Below are 21214 nucleotides of genomic sequence, written 5' to 3'. Positions count from 1 at the left end.
TGGAAAATTTGAAATTACGTTTCATCTTTGAGTGGCACTACATATCTCATATGAATATAATAGTATTTTACCTATTTTTTTAAGAAAAAATAAAATGATGGATGAATTTCTTTAAAGTCCTTTACAAACTTTTCTTGTCGTGTATATTATATTCTCATAATTTTCATCCTCCCCCTTTCTCATGGAACAGGTAGAAACAGTCCTGAATTAAAAGAGGTGTCATGCCCACATATTTTGAAAACCTTACCTCTGAATGTGAATATCAGTTAGTTAAACATTTACAGTTTTTCTTTACCTTTTTTCAATACTTCGTTGGTTTCTTTGACCTGTATATATTAAAACTGTAGTTTTCAGCGTTCCTCTTATGTATCAAATATCTTTTCACTTGTGCTTTTGTTTGATTTCTTATTTGTTTTTCTCAGGGACTTCTGGGTTATAGATTTAGTAAAATCAGAAGAGAAAAAATCTCTCATATTAAAACAAAGGGCATATTATGTATAAAACATAATCAGTTTTTCTTGATTATATTTAAAAACAATGTTATTACTACAGTTAATTACCACAGACTCCATTGACTATGCAGCATAGAGGAATGTTCTAATCCCTGTCCAAATACTAATCCCTCTACGCCTCCCCTTTTTATGAAGGCACTTCACGCTGTTCCATATAAAGACTGGGATGAAGGAGAACTACGATGGAATGGATGGTGAGTTGGTTGCTGAATACTTCAAACTTCAGAATGCTTTTGAAATTAAAAAAAAATTAGATTCATTGTATTATTTTTTAACCAGAGGAGGGAAGATTGATCTTATGGGTAGGGGAAATACTCACTCTGTGCTTTAGATATTATTGTAGCATAAGATATAATTGCTGCTAAGCCCCTTGGGAAAAAACTCTCAAAGGCATGCCTAGGTTAAGACTGTGTTATGGTTTCTCAGCCTTACTTTTTGGAATCTCTTTGCCTTAGGCCATGGCTGTTTTAAATATTTATACATTAATAGACAAGGAGAAAGTGATAAGAAACCTATGTAATGTGTTATAGGAGCCCAGAAAGGGCAGACGTTAATTCAGAAGTTTATGATTATGAGGGAATATTTTATTATTTTTCTTGAATTTTCTTTTTCTTTGTGTTTGTATTTTTTTTAATTTGCAATTGAGTTTCTGACAATGTGATTTTAAAAAGAAGGACATTAATATAAACTTAAACTCTGTTTTGTTTGTATGTAAATGTGCTGCCACCTTTGTGTTTCTTATTCCCATTTGATGAAATTCACTACCTTGCTCTTCTTTGTATGACTTTCTACATTGTCTATCAATTACAGAGAGAAATATCCATATATAAGAGGATCAAAGCATGGATTTAAAAGAGCAAAAAGAAAGAAGAAGTGATTTACTGGATCTGACACCCTGTTTAACATTTCAGGATCAAACCAGTACCAAATTCCTAGGACATAGTAGGGGGTCCAGCAGATAGTAAATGAGGTGGCAAATGCAACTGTCATCTTTAGGGTCCTCAGCCGAGCTCTTGGTATATTATTCTTGGATTGATTCAGTTGTAACTCTGTTAGATAGAGAAAAAAGTAGGTGTTTAAAGACCAGTTTTACTAATGATGTAATGTATGATGACTAACATAACATAATAAAATAAAATTAAAAAAAATAAAGACCAGTTTTATTACAAAACCGAAATGGACAAAAAGGAAGGGTCACTAATTAAAACTAATTAGTGGAACAGGAACAAATTTCCATTATTTTTAATAATTTTTAATAATGAAAATTTGTTTGTAAAGGATATTAATGTTCCAAGTTTTCCACTATGTCATATAATGAATAGAGAAGATTAAAGATGACAGTGCTCTTAAAAATAAATTTTCACCGAATTAATTTGGATTTGAAATGTGTGGGTACTCAAACTTTTAAAACATAAATTTAAGAGAGTAGACTAAAGTTGAGCTGAATTCGATTATGTGTTTACACAGAACTATACTTACTGAGTATCTGACAGTGAGGATGATGAGAATCACGCATGGATGAAAGAGTGTTGTCCAAATTTATCTTTCTCAACCATGTGCTTCTCTCTATGGTATTCAAAACAATTTCCCTTTTCATATCAGTAAATCATTTAAAGTTCACATGTATGTGTGTGTGTGGTGTATGTGAGGTGTGTGCATGTGTTTGTTAAATATGTGGTGTATGTGGGCTCTGTGTGTGTGTGTGTGTGTGTAAATTCACTGGAGTTTAATGGAAATGTGGACTCTAACAGGCAGCTTGCATGACATTTAGCACGTAGTTCTTAACTGCAGTTTTAAAGTACCTAAAATCTGTTCTTGTATTTCATAATCCAGAACTGCTATTTTAAAATAAAAAATACCCTTCACATGCCATATTTTTTTCTGAGGGAAATAGATCATGCTTTTCAGAAGTAGCCATTTTGCAACTTCTTACTCATTGATCACAAAAGAGTGGAAACATGGAGGAAAAGATTTACATGCATGATATTTTAATTATAAAATTAATTTTTGACTAGAAATGTTAAAGTCAGTAATTTATTGAGTACAGATTAGTTGTAGATTTCTGTCATACAAACCTAATTATCATTTACTGTGTACCTTGCTATGTGTCTTGTTCTTTTCACACATTATTTCATTTAATCCTCAATATCTGTAAACTTTAATGACATAAGTAAGAAAGCAATCAATAGGAATGAACACATTTAAAAAAGCATTTTGGCTTAGCACAGGGGCTGAATCTGAAAAAATGTTGAACCTCCTGTAACATAACTGTCGTTCCACCTATTTTGAGATATCACATTTCATTACTGGTTTACTGTTTTACCATCTTCTTCTAGACTGTAGACTCCATGAAAGTGGGATAGTTCCTGGGCTGTTTTATTCACCACAGTATCCTCATCTATCACCATTTCCAGCAATATTGAGTAGTTAATACATATTGGTTGAATAAAGAAAAGATTAATTAACTAAATCTGTCTTAGTAATATTTAACTATTGCTCCTTGCCTCTTCTGTTTTGATTCTCTGCTTCTGCCTAGCTCACGTTTTTTCAGATTAATCCCTGTTTGGGGTCTATCTTCTTATTCTCCATGTGCCCTTCTTAGATATCCCTTATAGAACTGACTTTCTCTGGGGTAAGATTTTGAGGGCAAATGTTTTTGCAGTATACTTCTTAAAAAGTATTAAATACCATTTTGTTCTGGGAACTGCCCAAGTATCAATTATAGGACGGTGCCATAATTATCTCCTTGAGAAAGTATCTGCTGAGAGTAATCACACTACAGTAAATAAGATGATTTTCCTGTTAAGTTGTACCCTGTATAACTTCTGTGCCATGCCATTAGTAACATGTCTTTTGGGTGTCATGCCAACATAGACATATTTACTTTGCAAATTCATAAATTTTAGTTTTCGAGGTTGCACCAGCTTACGGAAGCAGAAAAAGGCACAACCACAGCTGTGAAGATTCAGATGAAAGAGTCAATGACGTATTCAACAGTATTTCTCACACCAACACACGCGGACACACACACGTGCACAGTTATGTTGTGTGGAATAGGGGATTTGAGTGTGAAATGGAACAGCTTAACTTTAATGAGTCTCTTGACTACCATTCAACAAGCTGTGCTTTGCGATATTCTGGAAATCAGGTATTTCGTATAGTGTTGTGGTGGGCCCAGCAGGAGCAATTTGCTGATGCTCCTACTGGGTAACATGAGGTAACTGTTCTTTCGTTTTTAATTTCATGGTACAAATTTGGAACATTGGGAGATACCAAATTGCCTCACCTGTAAACTGGGGATAGTAGAGGTATAATAAAAGTATTACCTCATGGAGTTACTGTGAATATTAAATATGCAAACTGCTTAGAATAGTACCTGGCACCTAGTACATGACACTCTGCGTTGAATATTGCTGTTGTAAAACCTGTTTACCCATAATTAACACCGAATCTAAGGAATACGTACTGTGGGGATCCTGATGAAGGACCCGTGTTAGGGTGAAGATGATTTTTGCATTGCAGATTAACGTGATGAGAAGAGGGATGATGAAGAGGCAGCTGAAGGTGAAAAAGTTATAAAAGGCTTGATGCCACCATCGTGGAAAACTGCAGTGTGTTACACATTGAGAGAAACCTGTCTGTCCAGAGCTATCTGCTAAGTGGATCATCCTGAAGATATATAACTGTATGAGAAAAGAAAAAAAAAAACAAACTGAAAAATGGCGTTACTTTCTTTCAAACAGTATTTGCATGTTTTCTTGAAAGCTTTTTCCTTCTGTATTCTGCAGGCCTTTGAACATGTTGCCCAAAGCCACAGCTCAGCGCCTTGATATTATCCCTTTGGTGCTTCAGTGCAAAGTTGTAAGTGGATCTTTACTCAAAATATGTTTGGGCAATGTGAATGGATCTATAGGATTTTGGATTTTTTTGGAAATTATTTCAACCTAGCAGAAAATCAACCAAGGATTTAAACACTGTTCATATTTCAATTTCAGATGCAATTATGCTGAGTTAGGTTTTTGCAAGTGATTTTGTCTATCATTATATCTGCAGCACCCAAAACTGTGTCTAACAGTCAGAATGTGCCCCCAAGATACATATTTAAATTCTATTTTTGAGACAGAAAACCCCATTAAAATGGTCAAAAGACATGAATAGACCATTCACAAAAAAAGATACAGCAGTGCCCTTCGGCATATGAAGAGCTGTTCAACCTCATTCGTAATAAAATGCCAATTAAGGCTACACTGAAATGGCATTTTTTTGCTCTCAAGATTGGCAAAAATGAAAAATAGCAACAAACTCTCATGGCCAGTTTGTGGGGGAAAAATACTCTCCCACGTTGCTAGTAGGAATGCAAATTGGCACAACCCCTATGGAGAAGAATTTGGCAATAAGTAGCATAACTACATCTGCATTTACTTTTGACCCAGCAATCTGATATCTAGGAATTTACTCTGAAGATACACTCCTACTTCCATTATATGAAAATACATAGGCACAAAGTTATTCATTGGTGCATTGTTTGTAATTGAAAAACATTGAAAATAATGTAAATACCAATTCATAGAGCAGTAGCTGAATAAAATCCGGTGGACCACACAATGGAGTGCTATACACCTGCAGAAAAAGAGTAAGGAAAATCTCCATGTAGATTTCCATGCACGTGTGCATGTGTGTGTCTGTGGGTGTGTACTTATGTTCTAGCTCTGTCTGCTGGGAGCGTAGGAACAATGACATTCTACTGGCAGTAAGCACATCCAGCACTCTCGTACCAGGTCTTGTTTTCTAAAGACCATTCTCTACCAAAAGGAACCAGAGCTCATTGGAGAAGTGGGTGAGTCCCAAGGGGGTCACAGGCAAACTACAATATGTACTTGGAACAGCTTGTGCCAAAAAGCCAGGAAGTACTAAAAGAATAGTGGAGCATGTCAGAAGAGCTCTGGAGCCAGCTTGAAAGAAAATCTGCGACAGTGTCAGCATTGACAACAAAACCCCAAAACCAAAAAACAAAGCCCTGATAAAAAGGAATGATTAACTGTTGAATAAAGGAAGAATCCACAAGTCCATGCTGATATACATTACAGAATAATAACAACAAAGAAATGGGGAGGGGAAAAAAACTCTTTATTATTGTAGAAAGCCAACTAATAAATGTATAAGGAATAATGAAAGTAGTGATTACCAAATGGTAATAATAAATGATTCAGGCAAGAATCATCAATGGATAGTAAAAACATGGGTGAAGTTTGAGAAAAGCAGGATATTTACATAATTTGTAAGTACCTACCTTCAAGATACTTGGTCATTATGAAGAGTAAAATTAATAACTTGACTGTAGAGAAATAACCGAATAATTAAATTAACATTGCCAATAATGGGACCAATGGACAGCAGCTGTTTCCCTATAATGCACTGAGAAGTACTCACCATTACTTCTTTGGTATTTCTGTTTAAAGTACATAACCTACATCTAACCATGAGAAAACATTAGACAAACTCAACTAGAGGGGCATTCTACAAAATAAGTGGCCTGCACTCTTCAAAAATGTCAATGTCATGAAACACAAAGAGAGGCTGAGGAATGGTTCCAATTTAAAGGAGACTAACGAGATGTGGCAGCTAAATCCAATGCATAATCTTGGATTTTCTCTTGTTAAAAGGGACATCACTGGGACAATTGGTGAGATATGAATAAGTTATATAGATTAAATAATAGTATTTTTTCAGTACTAATTTCCTGATTTTGGTACCTGTACTGTGAATATGTGCCGGAAAAAACACATTGAAGTATTAAAAGGGACATCATATCTGAATTTACTTTTAAACAATTCAGAAAAAAAAATGTATATAGGAAACGAAGCAAATAAACAGATGCAGTAAAATGTTAATATTTGGGGAAGCCCAGGGAAAGGTATTCCAGAAATCTTTGTATGATTCTTGCAAACTTTCTTTAAGTGTGAAATTATGTTTTTCTTTAAATCACAACTTGTATCAACTATTAAACAAATGTTGCAAGTAGTTTTCAAAAAGAAGTTCTAGTAGACATTTACTCATTCTTTCCCCATTTATCAAGCACACTTCTTATCCAGTCATTTCTAAGCTTTTCCACTGAGAAACTTCATTTTACTATGATGCATTATTAAAGTCAAAAGGTAAGAGTGCCCAAGCACTGTAAAACTAATAGTAAATTCAAACAAAATGTTACAGGATTTAAAAAATTTTAAGCAAATGAGGGACAGTATTTATTTTTTTAAAGTTTTTGATTGAATAAATAAATTTTAATTTAATTTAATTAATTCCACAGGCCCAGGATTTCTTTCCTTTTTGCGGTATTGGAATGGGAGTAGAGTGTGCTTTTTAAAAAAAACCCTATATTTACTTTCTTTGCGTGTAGAGTAGAAAAATTTAATAAAATATAAATATGATAAACAATAAATAAAATATAGTAAACATAATATAAAATATAATGCTGTATCTTTTATTTGTAATCAAAATGTTGATTTTCAGTTTCAGATCTTTTTTCAAGGGCGAAATAGTATTTTTAAATTAATCCACTAGAGGGCGCCCAAAGATCATATAATCAAATTTAAAGTTCAGAAACTCAAAACATCTATTCAGCTAATTCTACTTTACAGTCCAGACCAACTTTTTCCACATCACAAAGTAACCCTTTAAATTTATACACCTTTAAATTTATACCCTTTAAATTTTCCATACTTTTTTGCAACCTGACCTTATTTATTTATTTATTTATTTATTAAAGATTTTATTTATTTATTTGACAGAGAGAGAGACACAGTGAGAGAGGGAACACAAGCAGGGGGAGTGGGGGAGGGAGAAGCAGGCTTCCCGCGGAGCAGGGAGCCCGACGCAGGGCTCGATCCTAGGACCCTGGGATCATGACCTGAGCCGAAGGCAGACGCTTAACGACTGAGCCACCCAGGCGCCCCTCAACCTGACCTTATTTAAAATTTAGTTTTGAATTTGGCCCCACAGATGTTGTGAGTTGAAGTCTTTGGAAGGGTTACTTCACAAATAACCTGAGAATCTAGTATTTCTTTAAAACTTTAGCTACTTCTCTCCCCATTTTCCCAATCATACTTGGACCCAGATGACCCAAGTTTGACTTCCTGTTTTGCACTGCTCTGCCACATTTTCACTTTAATGTTTCATGTTTTTAAATCATAATGGTGAAACTTTCAATAAAATAACTTTGAAATAGGGCCATGATTTGAGCTAATGGTTATCTTTGTTTAATAAATGCTTATTTTTCTTTGTTTTGAGAGAGAGAGAATATGCACAGGGGTGGGGGAGGGGCAGAGGGAGAGGGAGAGAGAATCTCAAGCAGACTCCCCACTGAGCACAGAGCCCTTCACAGGCTCTGTCGACCCTGAGATCATGACCTGAGCTGAAATCAAGAGTCTGATTCATAACCAGCTGAGCCACCCAGGCACTCCAAATGCTTATTGTTAAAACAACTACTTGGTCAAAAACTATACTAGGTGCTCTCTGTCATAAAAGATGAACCAGATATATCCTACTCTCAGAGAATTTAAAATTTGGTAGGGGAGCTATAGCGTGTATATGACACCTGTCACATAAGGAAGACTGTTGTGAGTTCTAAAGAGTGACACAGTAGAGTGTCATGGTAACTCGGAATCTTACTTGCCCATGAATAAGCTGAACCTAGCTTATTTTGTGCTCCAGGACCATGTTCATTGGAGTGATTAATATAGGGACCCACTTTACTTCCAATGTTTTGTTTTTTGTCCTTGGATTATAATTCTTTAATTTCTTAGTTTCTCCTTTCTCATCCTTGGCCCCAGTTCTCATCAGTGTTTGCTTTATTTTGCCATAAACAAGAGCAATCTATTTTCCTTCTTTAGAGTCATTTGCAGGTGCTTCTTAGAGTATTGTTTTTAACCCTCACCTTACCCCAGACTAATTACATTATCACCTAATCTTTTCCAGGGGTAATTATCTTTAGATGATGTGCTTCAGTTTCTTCCTCTATAAAATGGAGATATTAATAGTATTTACCGCTAGGAGTTGTCAAGACAATTACATGAATTAATGCTTGCAAAGCACTTAGAATATGCCTGGTACACAGCGCTGTAAAAGTTGTAACCATTATTATTATAAAAATTTCAAGGCACACAACTTATAAATGTGTATTCCTATGTATTTATTTATATATTTATAAATATTTACCATATATTTTTTCCTGATAGCTCTTAAACATCTCTTCTCAACTTAAGACTTTCCTGCCTTTTCCTTCTCTAGTCTTCTACAGGACAAAAAGAAATAGACAATATTGCATAATGTGATATAGTGTAGTAGCTAAACGCTCTGGGGATGGAGTTAACTGGATGTACTAACATCTGCACTTACTAGACTATAATCTTGGGCATTTTATAGAACATTCTTAACCTTAGTTTCTGTATGAATAAAGTAAAGATAATAACTGTATACAATATATAGGGTTTTGGGGAGCCTTACATGAAATGATGCATGCAGAAGGATTTAGCACAATTCCTGACACATATTTATGTCTTCCATAAATGAATATTTATCATCATCATTGTTATTATTTATTTATTTATGTTTATTGTTGTTATTTATGTTATTAGTATGCTACTCCTATGTTCCAGTATAGTTCTTGGCATATTGTACACGTGTGATGGGAATTGATTGGATTTAAGCTGCTTGTCAAGTTCAGAAGTACATTCTAGTCCAATCAAGTGCATTCTGTGTGTCAAGGCAAGCCTCTATACATCTTCAGATCACATATCTTTACACCAAAGACTAAAGGATGTCTCATATATCTTGCCTTCCAACCCGGGTTAGCGACAGAATTTAAATGCTGTCAGCATGTAATGCTCCATATCATCACAGATAAACTAATGGTGTGAACTTCCGCAAATGATTCTTGTGGTGGGAGATGAGTGCCGTTGGAAACCATGTGATTTTTGATGAGATATGAACACCCCTAATTCAGCAAATGTTTTCTCCTCAGCATGTACTTACCAGCCCAACTACACATAGTCTTAAGGCAGATTTTCTTTTGGGTCATGTTTTGTCCTTCCCTCCCCTTCCTTTTTCTTTTCTCCCTCTTTCTTTCCCTCTTTCTCTCTCACTCTTCCTTCTTTCCTTCCTTCCAACCTTATTTTACTGTTATAGATAATACCTTCAGGACTTGAATTATTATGCTTTGGTGTATATAGCTTTCAGAAAGAGTAGGATAGGCTGGTAACTAGGAGGTAGTTTGGCAAAACTGACTTATCAGTCAGAATGCTATAATTTTGAGAAATTGGAAATAATCAATCTTCATGTAAGCAATTCTCTTTGCTGTCTCTTGAAGAATCATTTAATATTCATACTCATATTTCCCTATTATTGTCCCTCCTGACTTCAAAAACTCTATTATGAACAAAGGAATGAAAACAGGAGGAGAGGAAGGAATGAACATTAATGGAGTGTCTAAGTATAAAGCCTTGTACTAGGTGATTTTATGTATCTTATTCTTTACAATTTCTTCACCACTATTCTTTTAAGTTTAGTTAAGTAATTTACTCAGAGCCACAGAGATAGTAAGGGACAGCATTGGGATTTAAAACCAACTTTGTTTATTTATTTATTTTTTTTAAAGATTTTATTTATTTATTTGAGAGAGAGAATGAGAGAGAGAGAGAGAGCATGAGAGGGGGAGGGTCAGAGGGAGAAGCAGACTCCCTGCCGAGCAGGGAGCCCGATGCGGGACTCGATCCAGGGACTCCAGGATCATGACCTGAGCCGAAGGCAGTCGCTTAACCAACTGAGCCACCCAGGCGCCCAAAACCAACTTTGTTTAAATCCAATACTCATGCCATTTCTACTATTCTGTTGCCTTCCAAGCTTTGCTGCAGGGAGATCTAAGGTCTTCAGAGACCGTGAGCAGGGCTAGTGAATGTCCAAGCAGAAGACTGGCCTCCCTTATCCCTCTTCAGCAAAAACAGCTCCACTTATATGTTTCATGTATTTATTGGGGCTCCAGGTAGAATTTTTGCTTTTTAAAAACTTCCATTACTAGGAAAAAGTTTGACAGTTCAGCTAGGCTATGCTGAAACTTCTGAAAATATATCCTCAAACCATCATAGAATTACTCAAGTAACAGATGATCAATATACGCACCAGAGGATGATGATTAAAGTTATCCTTATAATGTGAATTGTCCACTACAGAATGCACCTTTGTCAGTGGGCTTATCCAGAGAGCATGATGAAGCACGAGGTGGACTTGTGGTGTGCCACAGTCTAGAAATAAGAAGCCCTTTCAATCTCTCATCTTTCCCATTAAGTGTGTGTAACATTAGTCATGGGATTAAAACCTCTTTTATTCAGAGAGATAGCAGAGAGCTCTAATAAAAAGAAAACCTGGACTTAATAAAAAGACACGAGTCCAACAGTCCAAGTGACATTGGGAAAGTTAATGAACCCCTTCAGACTGCAGATTTTTTTTTTTAAGATTTTATTTATTTTTTATTTGTCAGAGAGAGAGAGCACAAGCAAGGGGAGTGGCAGGCAGAGGGAGAAGGAGAAGCAGACTCCCCACTGAGCAGGGAGCCCGATGCAGGACTCGATACCAGGACCCTGGGATCATGACCTGAGCCGAGGGCAGACGCTTAACCGACTGAGCCACCCAGGCGTCCCTGAACTGCAGATTATACCCATCGGTAGTTGAAATCAACATTAAAAAATGAAAAGAAACACAGTTGAATATTTTATGAAAAATTTTCTCAGTTATTGGTATGTGAGAGACAGACAGGCAAAGTCTCTATGTGGTATGTGTTTCTTACTTTGGGTTACTGCCAGAAAGGTTCGTATGCCATTGCTCTCAAAGGTACTCTTTGTACTTTCTCTGATACACGGGATGGGGATAGTAACATGGCTGTTACATACTGCATAGAATGAGGTTTTTCAGGAAACTTCAGTAAAGTGCTTTATAAATTTAATCTGCTGCTGAAAGTAAGGATGAGTCATGTGTTTCACCATAAAATAATACCATCATTTTCTGTGGCCCATATTCACATAAATCTCTCAGGAAGAGTAATGTATTTGAGGTCAGGCTATTAGATGAACATCTTAAACAATTCAAATTTAATTTTATATTTTCTTTTTACTACGTCAAGATAAATAAGTATTTGACACTATCTATTATTGCTGTGATATATTTGGATGAAAATAATTGAATTAATAAAGCAATATATTTTTTATAGCCTCTGGGACAGTCCTTTAAAGGAGACTGACATTATTGGTTTGCATTTCAGTTAATATCACACTTGATCTTAGCCAAAAGGCCGATACAAATTGACCTATTTCTTTTCTTTTTAAAAAAATATTTACTTATTTTAGAGAGAGAGCGCGCACGCACGAGCGTGTGCATTGCGGCAGGGGAGGGGGGCGGGGAGGAGCAGAGGGAAAGGGAGAGAACCCTCAAGCAGACTCCCTGCTGAGCACGGAGACCCAAAGGGGGGCTTGATCCCATGACCCTGAGATCAAGAGTCGAACACTCAACCAACTTAGCCCCTCAAATTAACCTATTTCTACTTCTGTTTAGACTTCGTCAGTATCCCAACTTAACAACTACTTTCCAAATACCTGTACTTACACAATGACTTTATATCGGTAGAATTATGTCTTAAAGCAAATGTTTTCATCTCTTTTCAGAGCCTGGCTTCCCTCCCCCTTAAAACAAACAGAGAAACAAACAGGTAGACAAACACTGCTTTTCTCAACCTACCTGCCTATTTCAATGGTTTTACTGTTAAAACTCCTTGGCTTAAAAATATTGGAGCTATAGTTTACACCCTCTGGTTATTAACTCCCTAAATCCAACTTGTTGCCAAGCTTTGTTTTGTTTGTTTGTTTGTTTGTTTGAAATGTCCCTCTTACAATCAATTTTCTTTGAGACTGCCCTAGCCACCAACCTAATCAACTCATTGCCAGAAAAGCTGGAAAAGCTTTCTCTGTCTCTTGGATCTGTTTGGGTCTATGTAAATTTTCTTATAGTATTTTTCTTAAAAAATCACTTTATTTCTTGCCCAGGACTCACAAAGGATTTATGGAGGATTTATGGCTCCCATGTTAATTTCAGAATTTCCCCTGGTTATCACTGTCTTCTATAACACAGGTCCATCATACCCCTCATTCACTGATTCACTCATCCAAACTTATTGTTTCAGGAGAAGGTGAAGGATTTATTTGATCTGAAGAGAAATCACATTATCCAAACCTTTTAAATTTCTATTTTTGCTAGTTTTCTTATTAGGTACTGTGAATATTAATTAAGTTGAGCATAACAGTCTCCATCACTTAAGAGTGTATGCCTTAATGGCAAAGACGAGTAAATGCATAATCATGATGTTTTATGACAAATCGTGCACTATGAGGTGGAAGAAAAGGGAGCAACCACCAAATCTGATTTCCTGCTAGTCCTACCTCTCAATCTTTTGCTTCAGCCAGACAAGTCTCCTGTGAAAATTAATCACACTTTTCAACTCTTGCTGAAAAATATATGTGATCTTTGACTTATTTTTTCCATCCAAATACCATCCATCTTAAAAGACTCAAATTATCCTACCTTTAACCTTAAAACATTCCTTCCCCATTTCAACTCTTACTCATCTCTTCTTCTTACACTTGTAATAGGTTTTAAAAGTGTTTAGTATAGGGGCACCTGGGTGGCTCAGGCGGTTAAGTGTCTGCCTTCAGCTCAGGTCATGATCTCAGGGTCCTGGGATCAAGTCCCACATCAGGCTCCCTGCTCAGTGGGGAGTCTGCTTCTCCCACTGCCTCTGCCTCTCCTCCTGCTTGTGCTCTTCTCTCCATCAAATAAATAAATAAAATCTTTAAAAAAGTGCTCAGTATATAGTTGTATTAGTTTTATATAAGTTTTGTCTCCACAACTGAATTACATTTTCTTTGAGGGCTGTTCCTTTGTTTCATCAGTATCTGACTCAGTCTGAAGAGCCTAACTGTCTTCCCTAAGAAAATCAATAAATAAGCAGCTCTCTTACTTTAAACAAACAAAATGGAAAACTTCAGGTATAAACCTTAGCTAAATAACCTCATTTTGAGAGAAACATTTACTAAACCTCTTCTTGTGTATTCACTGTGAGAATCATTGTACTATGCTTTTCTCCAGGGAAATCAAAATACTTTAGCTTTTTCCATTTAAGTGAGGAATTGTTGGGAAAATTTGGTTATCCAACTTCCTAGTGTTTTGCTATATTTAGTGAGTTCTGCATGGCAGGATTTTTGTTTGTTTGTTTTTGTTTGTTTGTTTGTTTTTAACCACCTGGCTCATGTAGAATGTGTAGATAACTTCCATTTGTAGAGGCTGGTTTTTGAAACATTCTGGTTAACTTGGACGTCACCCCTTGACACATCCTTGAACCCTAGGTTCATCATCATACAGTACATTTACAAGCATACGGACAACTTCTTTATCTGTTATTGAAGGATCTTTGTTATCTGTAAGAATGTGTCCTTTTCTTCAGAGATATGACTGCTGAAGAAGACAGATTCAGTTAATCAGGTTGCCTCTGATGAGGACAATCTGGAGCGATATCTGCCTGTACCAGAAGCCCTGTGCCTACACCAACAATCCTAATCTTGCTAACAGCCTGTTGCAGTCTAGGCTACCTCCAGATAAGCTCAAGTCAATCTCAGAGAAATATTCAAATGTCAAAAGTCCAGGATTTCCCACTACAACATACTAGTTGAGAATAACTCTAAGTTGCAACAGTGACAGAATAGTTTCCGCTCAAGGAGTCCCAAATGAGACAAGTTATAAGCACTTTCTACCTATGCAAATTTCACAGTTCCTCAAGATTCTCTCCATTTACCATATCAGTCAGAGTGAATGGAAAACTAGATGAAAGGATAAAATGGGGATGAGGTCAAATTTGACAATAGCTACATTTTTTGAGGAGCATTTACTATGTACCAGAGATTATGCTAGACACTTTAATACATTGTTCATCTAATCTTCATGAAAGCTGCATAAAGTAGGCATTACCTCCATTTTATAAATGAAGAAACTGAAACTCAGAGAGGTTAAAAGATGTGCTCAAGGTAACAGAACGGGGATTAAACTCTACTCTCTAATTCCCTGAGTCCAAGCTCTCAAAGATAATACAATATTGCCTTTGACATGCGATAATACAATACAGTAGTCAAGTTGAGATAGGAAATCTGTGACTGCCATATCCTAACAAGTTCATGATAATGGTTTACCTGTGGTCCAGCAAAGATACCACTGAGGAGCCAGGCCAAGCCAATCATGGACTGCCCAAGCTTGCCATTGCTTTTCATAGCTAGAGGCCTCGTGATGGCCAGCGAGCGGTCCAGGCTGATCACTACCATCATGAAGGCTGGGGCGTACATGGAGAAAAGCTTCAGGTAGCTGAGGACTTTGCAGAGGAACTCCCCAGCACGCCATTGGACTGTAATGTTCCACATTCCATCCAGTGGCATGACAATCAGAGTCTCCACCAGGTTGGCTAAGGTCAGATGTTTTAAAAGCACCTTCATTCTCGAAAGCTTTCTCCCTTTCTCTTTCTTTTGAGTCCACTTCTGAAGTTTCAGCAAGAAAGAAGCATTAAAAATTGTAGAGAGTAGAAAAAGGAAGAAAGTAACTGTCACTCGGATCTTTCCAGATAAGGTCAGGGTGGGGAGGTTGCCCTGCATCAGTGGGTTGCTGTGGTTTATGGCTGAGCAGTGATTTTGATTCTGTTCAGGCGAGGCGCTTGCCATATTTCCTGACCGAAAGAGCTTCAAGACTTGTGTTTCTGGCACTTGTGATGTTTTGTCGTAATCTAGCCCAAAACTCTGTTTTATTTCTGCCTTCTTTAGATGGAAACATCACAGGTTTAGATTTACGTCAAATTTTGTCCCTGAGCTACTTTATGTTTAATGTAAAAGATCAAGGTGAACTTGTTTTGTGGGCTAATAATCCAACAGAGTGCTAAAACAGAGCATGTCGAACACATTCTGAGGGCCAAATGTAACCGTAGTACCTCAGCAGATGGCCTGATTTTCACAACATTTTTCCTAAGTAGAGAAGAACATCTGAAGCTTAATTCTGAATTTAAAATCCGCTCATGCTACTATTTACATAACTTTAATAAAGAGATTTTCTAAAAACTATTAAATGTTCTTATTCTGTTCAACAGATACAAAATGAAGTTGAAGAAAAATACTAAAAAAGAACTTAATCCAGTTCAAATCTGTTGTTTTAAGAAATTAATTCATTTCTCAAAAACATTTGTTTTTCTCTTTCGATCACACACTGCTGTACATTCAAACACTAGACAAATATGTTCATTTAAAACCATCTTCCACAAAACATCTAATTAATACCTTTACAGAATTAATTTGATCTAATACAAATTGGTCTGCATTCAAATTTATCTATTGATCTAAATGGCCCGATTATCCATGCTTAGGCTGCAGTAAAAATGATTAACTCTTTTTTATTATTGCCTTGCTTTTATAATTGTTTAAATATTATACTTGCCATTATTGCACATTATTGCATAAGGTAGCTAGATATTGGAGACAATACTGTATAAATGCTGTACCCACATTTATATATGTCTATATATAATATGAATATTTGCTTAAATTCCTTTATATGTTATCTGATCATTTCAAATTGGGGCCACTTAGAAACTCTCTGTGTTACTGCTTTAGCGTTCATGGTGGGTGTTTGATGATATTATTTACTAACACTGATATGACTTACACTGGAATTTATTAAATCACTAGCTTGATTTGTCTTTTGTGAATTAGTTTGCTTTTGTGGTAGCTAAAGCAGGAATAACGTTAGGAGTATAGGTAACTTGGGGCATCTGGGTGGCTCAGGCGGTTAAGCGTCTGCCTTCGGCTCAGGTCATGAATTCAGCGTCCTGGGATTGAGCCCCACATCAGGCTCCCTGCTCAGCGAGGAGCAAGCTTCTCCCTCTCCCTCTGCCCCTCCCCCTGCTCATGCTCTCTCTTTTCTTTTCTCTCTCTCTCCCAAATAAATAAAATCTTTTTTTTTTTAAAGAGTATAGGTGACTCTTTTGACTTAGATGGTCCATTCTTGTTGGTTCATTTATTTGTTTTTTCTGTCTTATATTCATTTATTTAATAAATAGTTACTAAATACCTGCTACATATACTCTTAGACTTTGCAGGTGACAAATTGTGCGCATGGCATCATCCGGGCCCTGAAGGAGCTTATTTGGTACTACAGAAGATTAGATAAGAGTATTGGATATGTCCGTGTGCATCTCGGACTCCCTCTGCGCCGGCTGCCTCCTGCATCTGGAGGAACGTAGAGCACTTGCTTACCTGGGCTCCCTCTTGGCTGTCACTTCATGCCCAGAATTCCTGGCTTTCTCTCACCACTTCTAGACTTGAAGGAAATATTATACTGCAGGACGTGGACTCTGGCCTCCTAAGTGGTTTTCTGAAGGGTCTGGAAATATTTTCCAATGTAGTATTTTGGTTCTGAAATGGACTACTTCAGAATAATTAGTGAGAGGAATAGATGAGTCAGAAATTATGTGACGTACACCTTTTGGAAATACATCGCGTGTGTTTCTAAGCACAAATCTAGCATAAATACAGACTTGACTCATTATTTGTGGTACTTCTATCAAGTTGCCATGAACACTGAATTGGTGAATACCGAATACTTCCTCCAAACAAAAATATGGGGTTAGGTTTTTGTGAGCCACAACCATTTGCATTATATATATGTTCATTTGCCAACACCCTTGTAAAACAAGGAGTCTCATTATTGAAAATCTGCTTTTTCACATAACCCTTTTCCTGTGTAACACTTAGCAGATATTTAAAATATTGTTCCCGGGACGCCTGGGTGGCTCAGTTGGTTAAAATATTGTTCCCAAGATTCCTGATATGCAGAAATTGCCACACCTACAAGTTGGACATTTTTCACACCATATGGCCTTTTGAATTGTGCAGGTCAGTTACCATATATATATATATATATTTTGGCTTTCACTGTCAGAACAAGGCTGTCCACCATATTTTTAAAAAATTAATCCTCATCTCATGAATCCACACATTTTTCCACTTTTCCACTTTTTCCATGGCTTCATCACACACTGATTATGCTTTAGGACTCTCGAGAGCAGCCACATGTTCATATCAGCAAATGTTCTCTTCCTTTTTCTGGATGTACTGGATTGTTGATTCCCAGGGTCCTGGGATCGAGCCCCACATCAGGTTCCTTGCCCCGGGGAGGGGTGGTGGTGGGGGAAGCCTGCTTCTCCTCTGCCTTCCGCTCCCCCTACTTGTGCTCTCTGTCTCTGTCTCTCTCTCTCTCTGTCAAATAAATAAATAAATAAATAAATAAATCTTTAACAAATAATACACGTATTTTCTCTGTAAGGTACATCGTAGTCTTCTTGCACTTAGGAACACTGGACAGCATTTCAGCACTCTGTTTGGGGCCATTTTATACAGTGAAATCACTAACAAAATGCACAAAACTATGAAAAAACATGGCACTAAATATACTATAGAAAGGAAGCTTACTTATAGTATGAAAGCTATAATGAGAATTGCACATCGAGCCACTCAAATTTCTCCCTACTCTGTGTAAACACGTGTCTGGGAATAATCACGAAAGCACTGTGGATATTGATTTGGGGTTACAAGTGGATTTTAGCAAATAGGTGAATTTGCAAGTAGTAAGGATTGCCTGTACATAAAAATCAGTAAGTAAAACCAGAAAGTTAAAGAAAAACAAATTCCCACTAGAGCTTCCAAGTAAGTTAAACTGTATTACAAACAAAATGTTTATAACATTAAAAAACATAGTGTTTTCACCCAGAACTTCACAACAGATTGAAAGAAATACTATTTGTTGAGTTCTCAGCTGTTGAGGGTTTAGGGGAGATAGTGAAATTATGTTTATATAGAATATTTAAAAAGACATTTTTTTACATCTGAGATTTGTGACCATAAAATTTGTACCTTCTATATTAGCTATATGAGGTTCCTTGTAACAGTTTATTATCCTGAAGAACTCAGAAGACTTTGCATACACATCATGTCAGTTAATCTTAGCAGGGCCATATGCCTGAAACCAAATAAAACAAGGTAACTCTTGGGTAGATTTTACAAATTGGAAAAGCTTTTATATGTGGTCCAGAAACCAAAAGAAGAAAGGAAAAATTGTTCATGATAAAATCTGATTATACTGAAGTATATTTTGCCTTTTGCCTCTCATTTAGGGACAGAAACCCTTTCTCACATTCATTTCCCACATTGTAAAGTAATGAGGAAACCAGAAGACGGTAATGTCAGAGAAGTAATGGGAGGAGAGAATTTCAGGAGAGAGGGAGCGATCCATACATCAAATATCTTAGTGACAGGAAAAGGTCCAAAGAGAGTTAGTAGGATGAGACTGTTGGGAGGTCACTGATGATTTGCCTAGAGTAGCTTTGGTGATTGTGGTGAGAATGGCTATTGAAGAACACATGAAATTTGAGGAAGTGGACATAAAGAAAAAAGAATTTTAAGAACAGATATGTAAGTCTTGAGGATGTTTAGAGATTTAGAGATGGAAACAGTAGAGAGGGAGAACAGTCAAGAGACTAGGGCAGATGTTGCAGAAAGACAAGAGGACAGATCCCTTAGGGGAGCTGATTATGCAATAAGGCACTAAGGAGTTAGGGTTGAAGGAAGTTAGGGAAGTTAGGAGTCAGGGAAGGGAGTGGATCTATGAAAGGGGTGGAGGTAGGGTAGACTGAAATAAGAGGGAGGGTCAAGAAAAGAGAATCTTGATGGAATGAAAACAAGTTATAATGGAGTAAGGGAGTCTTAAACCTAGGAGGATGTAGATAGAAATTTGAATTTAAGATTCCAGATGTGAACTTGTTCTGATTAACAAGAAAGTACAGGGTGTGGCCATGAAAGTGGATAGATGAAGTAGAGGGTGAATGAAGTTTGATGCCATGTTAATTATGTCCTTTTTGTTGCAAGAAAAAGAGACTCTCTTAAATAATAGAGGCCTCTTTCATAATATACAATTCCTAGAAAGCCAACAGGAACCCAGGCAGTTCCAGGGAAGAGCAAATGTCTGTTTCATGACCTGAGTTGGTCCTCAAGCATGGTATCTTTGCTTTTCTTTATATTATCTTCTCCATCCTCTTCTTGTACCCAATTGCTCAGCCTTTTCTGGATTGCAAGTCTAAATTCTGAGGTGAGAAACAGATGGCAGTTTGGAAGTGACCCAGAGGAGCCAAAAATAGATTTTTAACATCTCTTTACCAGTAAGACTAAAAAAATAGAAGAAGGCAGGTCTTCTATTTATTTATTTATTTATTATTTTATTATGTTATGTTAATCACCATACATTACATCATTAGTTTTTGATGTAGTGTTCCATGATTCATTGTTTGCGTATAACACCCAGTGCTCATCACATCACGTGCCCTCCTTAATGCCCATCACCCAGTTACCCCATCCCCCCACCAACCTCCCCTCCAACAACCCTCAGTTTGTTTCCTATAGTTAAGAGTCTCTTATGGTTTGTCTTCCTTTCTGATTTCATCTTATTTTTCCCGCCCTTCCCCTATGATCCTCTGTTTTGTTTCTTATATTCCACATATGAGTGAAACCATATGATAATTGTCTTTTTCTGATAGACTTATTTCACTTAGCATGATACCCTCTAGTTCCATCCATGTTGTTGTAAATGATGAGATTTCATCATTTTTGATGGCTGCCTTATATTCCGTTGTATATATATACCACATCTTCTTTTCCATTCATCTGTTGATGGACATCTGAGCTCTTTCCATAGTTTGGCTATTGTAGATATTGCTGCTATAAACATTGGGGTGCAGGTGCCCCTTCGGATCACAGCGTTTGTATCCTTTGGGTATCTTTTAAAAGAGAAGTATATTCTCCTGCATGTTATATGTTAAAAAAAAACAAAAGAAGAAGATAGCAGGAGGGGAAGAATGAAGGGGGGGAAATCGGAGGGGGGGATGAACCATGAGAGACTATGGACTCTGAAAAACAAACTGAGGGTTCTAGAGGGGAATGGGTTAGCCTGGTGATGGGTATTGAAGAGTGCATGTTCTGCATGGAGCACTGGGTGTTATACGCAAACAATAAATCATGGAACACTACATCAAAAACTAATGTATGGTGATTAACATAACATAATAATAATAAAAAAATAAAAGAGAAGTATATTAATAAAAAGTATTTGGTAGAACATTTTGCTTCTAGCAGGAAGAAAAGATAGAGGCAGCACACTATCAGAGAAGAGGAATATATATTTTTTCCCGTTTTTCAAAACATGACTTAACTTCATTTAACCAAGAATGATAGTGTCTGTGACGACTATGAGGTGAGTAAAAGGGGGAGAATTTTCATTCCAGTTTAATCGGAAGGATTTGAGGAAGGAAAGTGGACTATTAATTATGAGAAGTGTTTCCATGAAATTGCCATGGAAATGAGGAACAAATTCTAAAAGTTATTCAATTTTTTCTAAGCCATGTTAAATTATACATAGCATTTATTTATTTTTTATTGTTATGTTAATCACCATACATTACATCATTAGTTTTTGATATAGTGTTCCATGATTCATTGTTTGTGCATAACACCCAGTGCTCCATGCAGAAC

The 21214-nt window shown here is 36.6% G+C and overlaps 1 protein-coding gene and 1 long non-coding RNA gene across 2 annotated transcripts in view; one reads left to right on the top strand and one right to left on the bottom strand.

Moving 5' to 3' along the window:
• Positions 1 to 21214, top strand: part of LOC145720187 (uncharacterized) — a 155367-nt gene that overhangs the window by 14122 nt on the left and 120031 nt on the right. Inside the window, exon 2 of the long non-coding RNA XR_014143008.1 lies at positions 648 to 706. This is a non-coding gene — a long non-coding RNA (uncharacterized LOC145720187). The remainder of the gene's footprint in view (positions 1 to 647; positions 707 to 21214) is intronic.
• GNRHR (gonadotropin releasing hormone receptor) lies at positions 1317 to 15310 on the bottom strand. Its single transcript, XM_006729309.2, has 3 exons — positions 14792 to 15310; positions 3979 to 4195; positions 1317 to 1561 (listed from the first exon to the last, which is right to left on the bottom strand). The coding sequence occupies exons 1-3, from the start codon at positions 15308 to 15310 to the stop codon at positions 1317 to 1319; spliced, it is 981 nt and encodes a 326-aa protein (XP_006729372.1).

The sequence above is a fragment of the Leptonychotes weddellii genome, chromosome 2 (assembly GCF_054177405.1).
Source record: "Leptonychotes weddellii isolate Sample4059 chromosome 2, ASM5417740v2, whole genome shotgun sequence".
Classification (NCBI taxonomy): Eukaryota; Metazoa; Chordata; class Mammalia; order Carnivora; family Phocidae; genus Leptonychotes; species Leptonychotes weddellii.
Note: the sequence above shows the minus strand (reverse complement) of the source record. Positions and strands in the feature narration are given on the sequence as shown.

Bases quoted from the DNA above. Each gene is read 5' to 3' on its own strand.
- GNRHR (XM_006729309.2), bottom strand. From the start codon at position 15,310: ATGGCAAGCGCCTCGCCTGAACAGAATCAAAATCACTGCTCAGCCATA. The intron at 4,196-14,791 runs GTAAACCATTAT...TTTCTCATACAG, and splicing joins GTATCTTTGCTGGACCACAG to TTATATATCTTCAGGATGAT. The intron at 1,562-3,978 runs GTACGTATTCCT...TCTATCTAACAG, and splicing joins CCTTCATCAGGATCCCCACA to AGTTACAACTGAATCAATCC.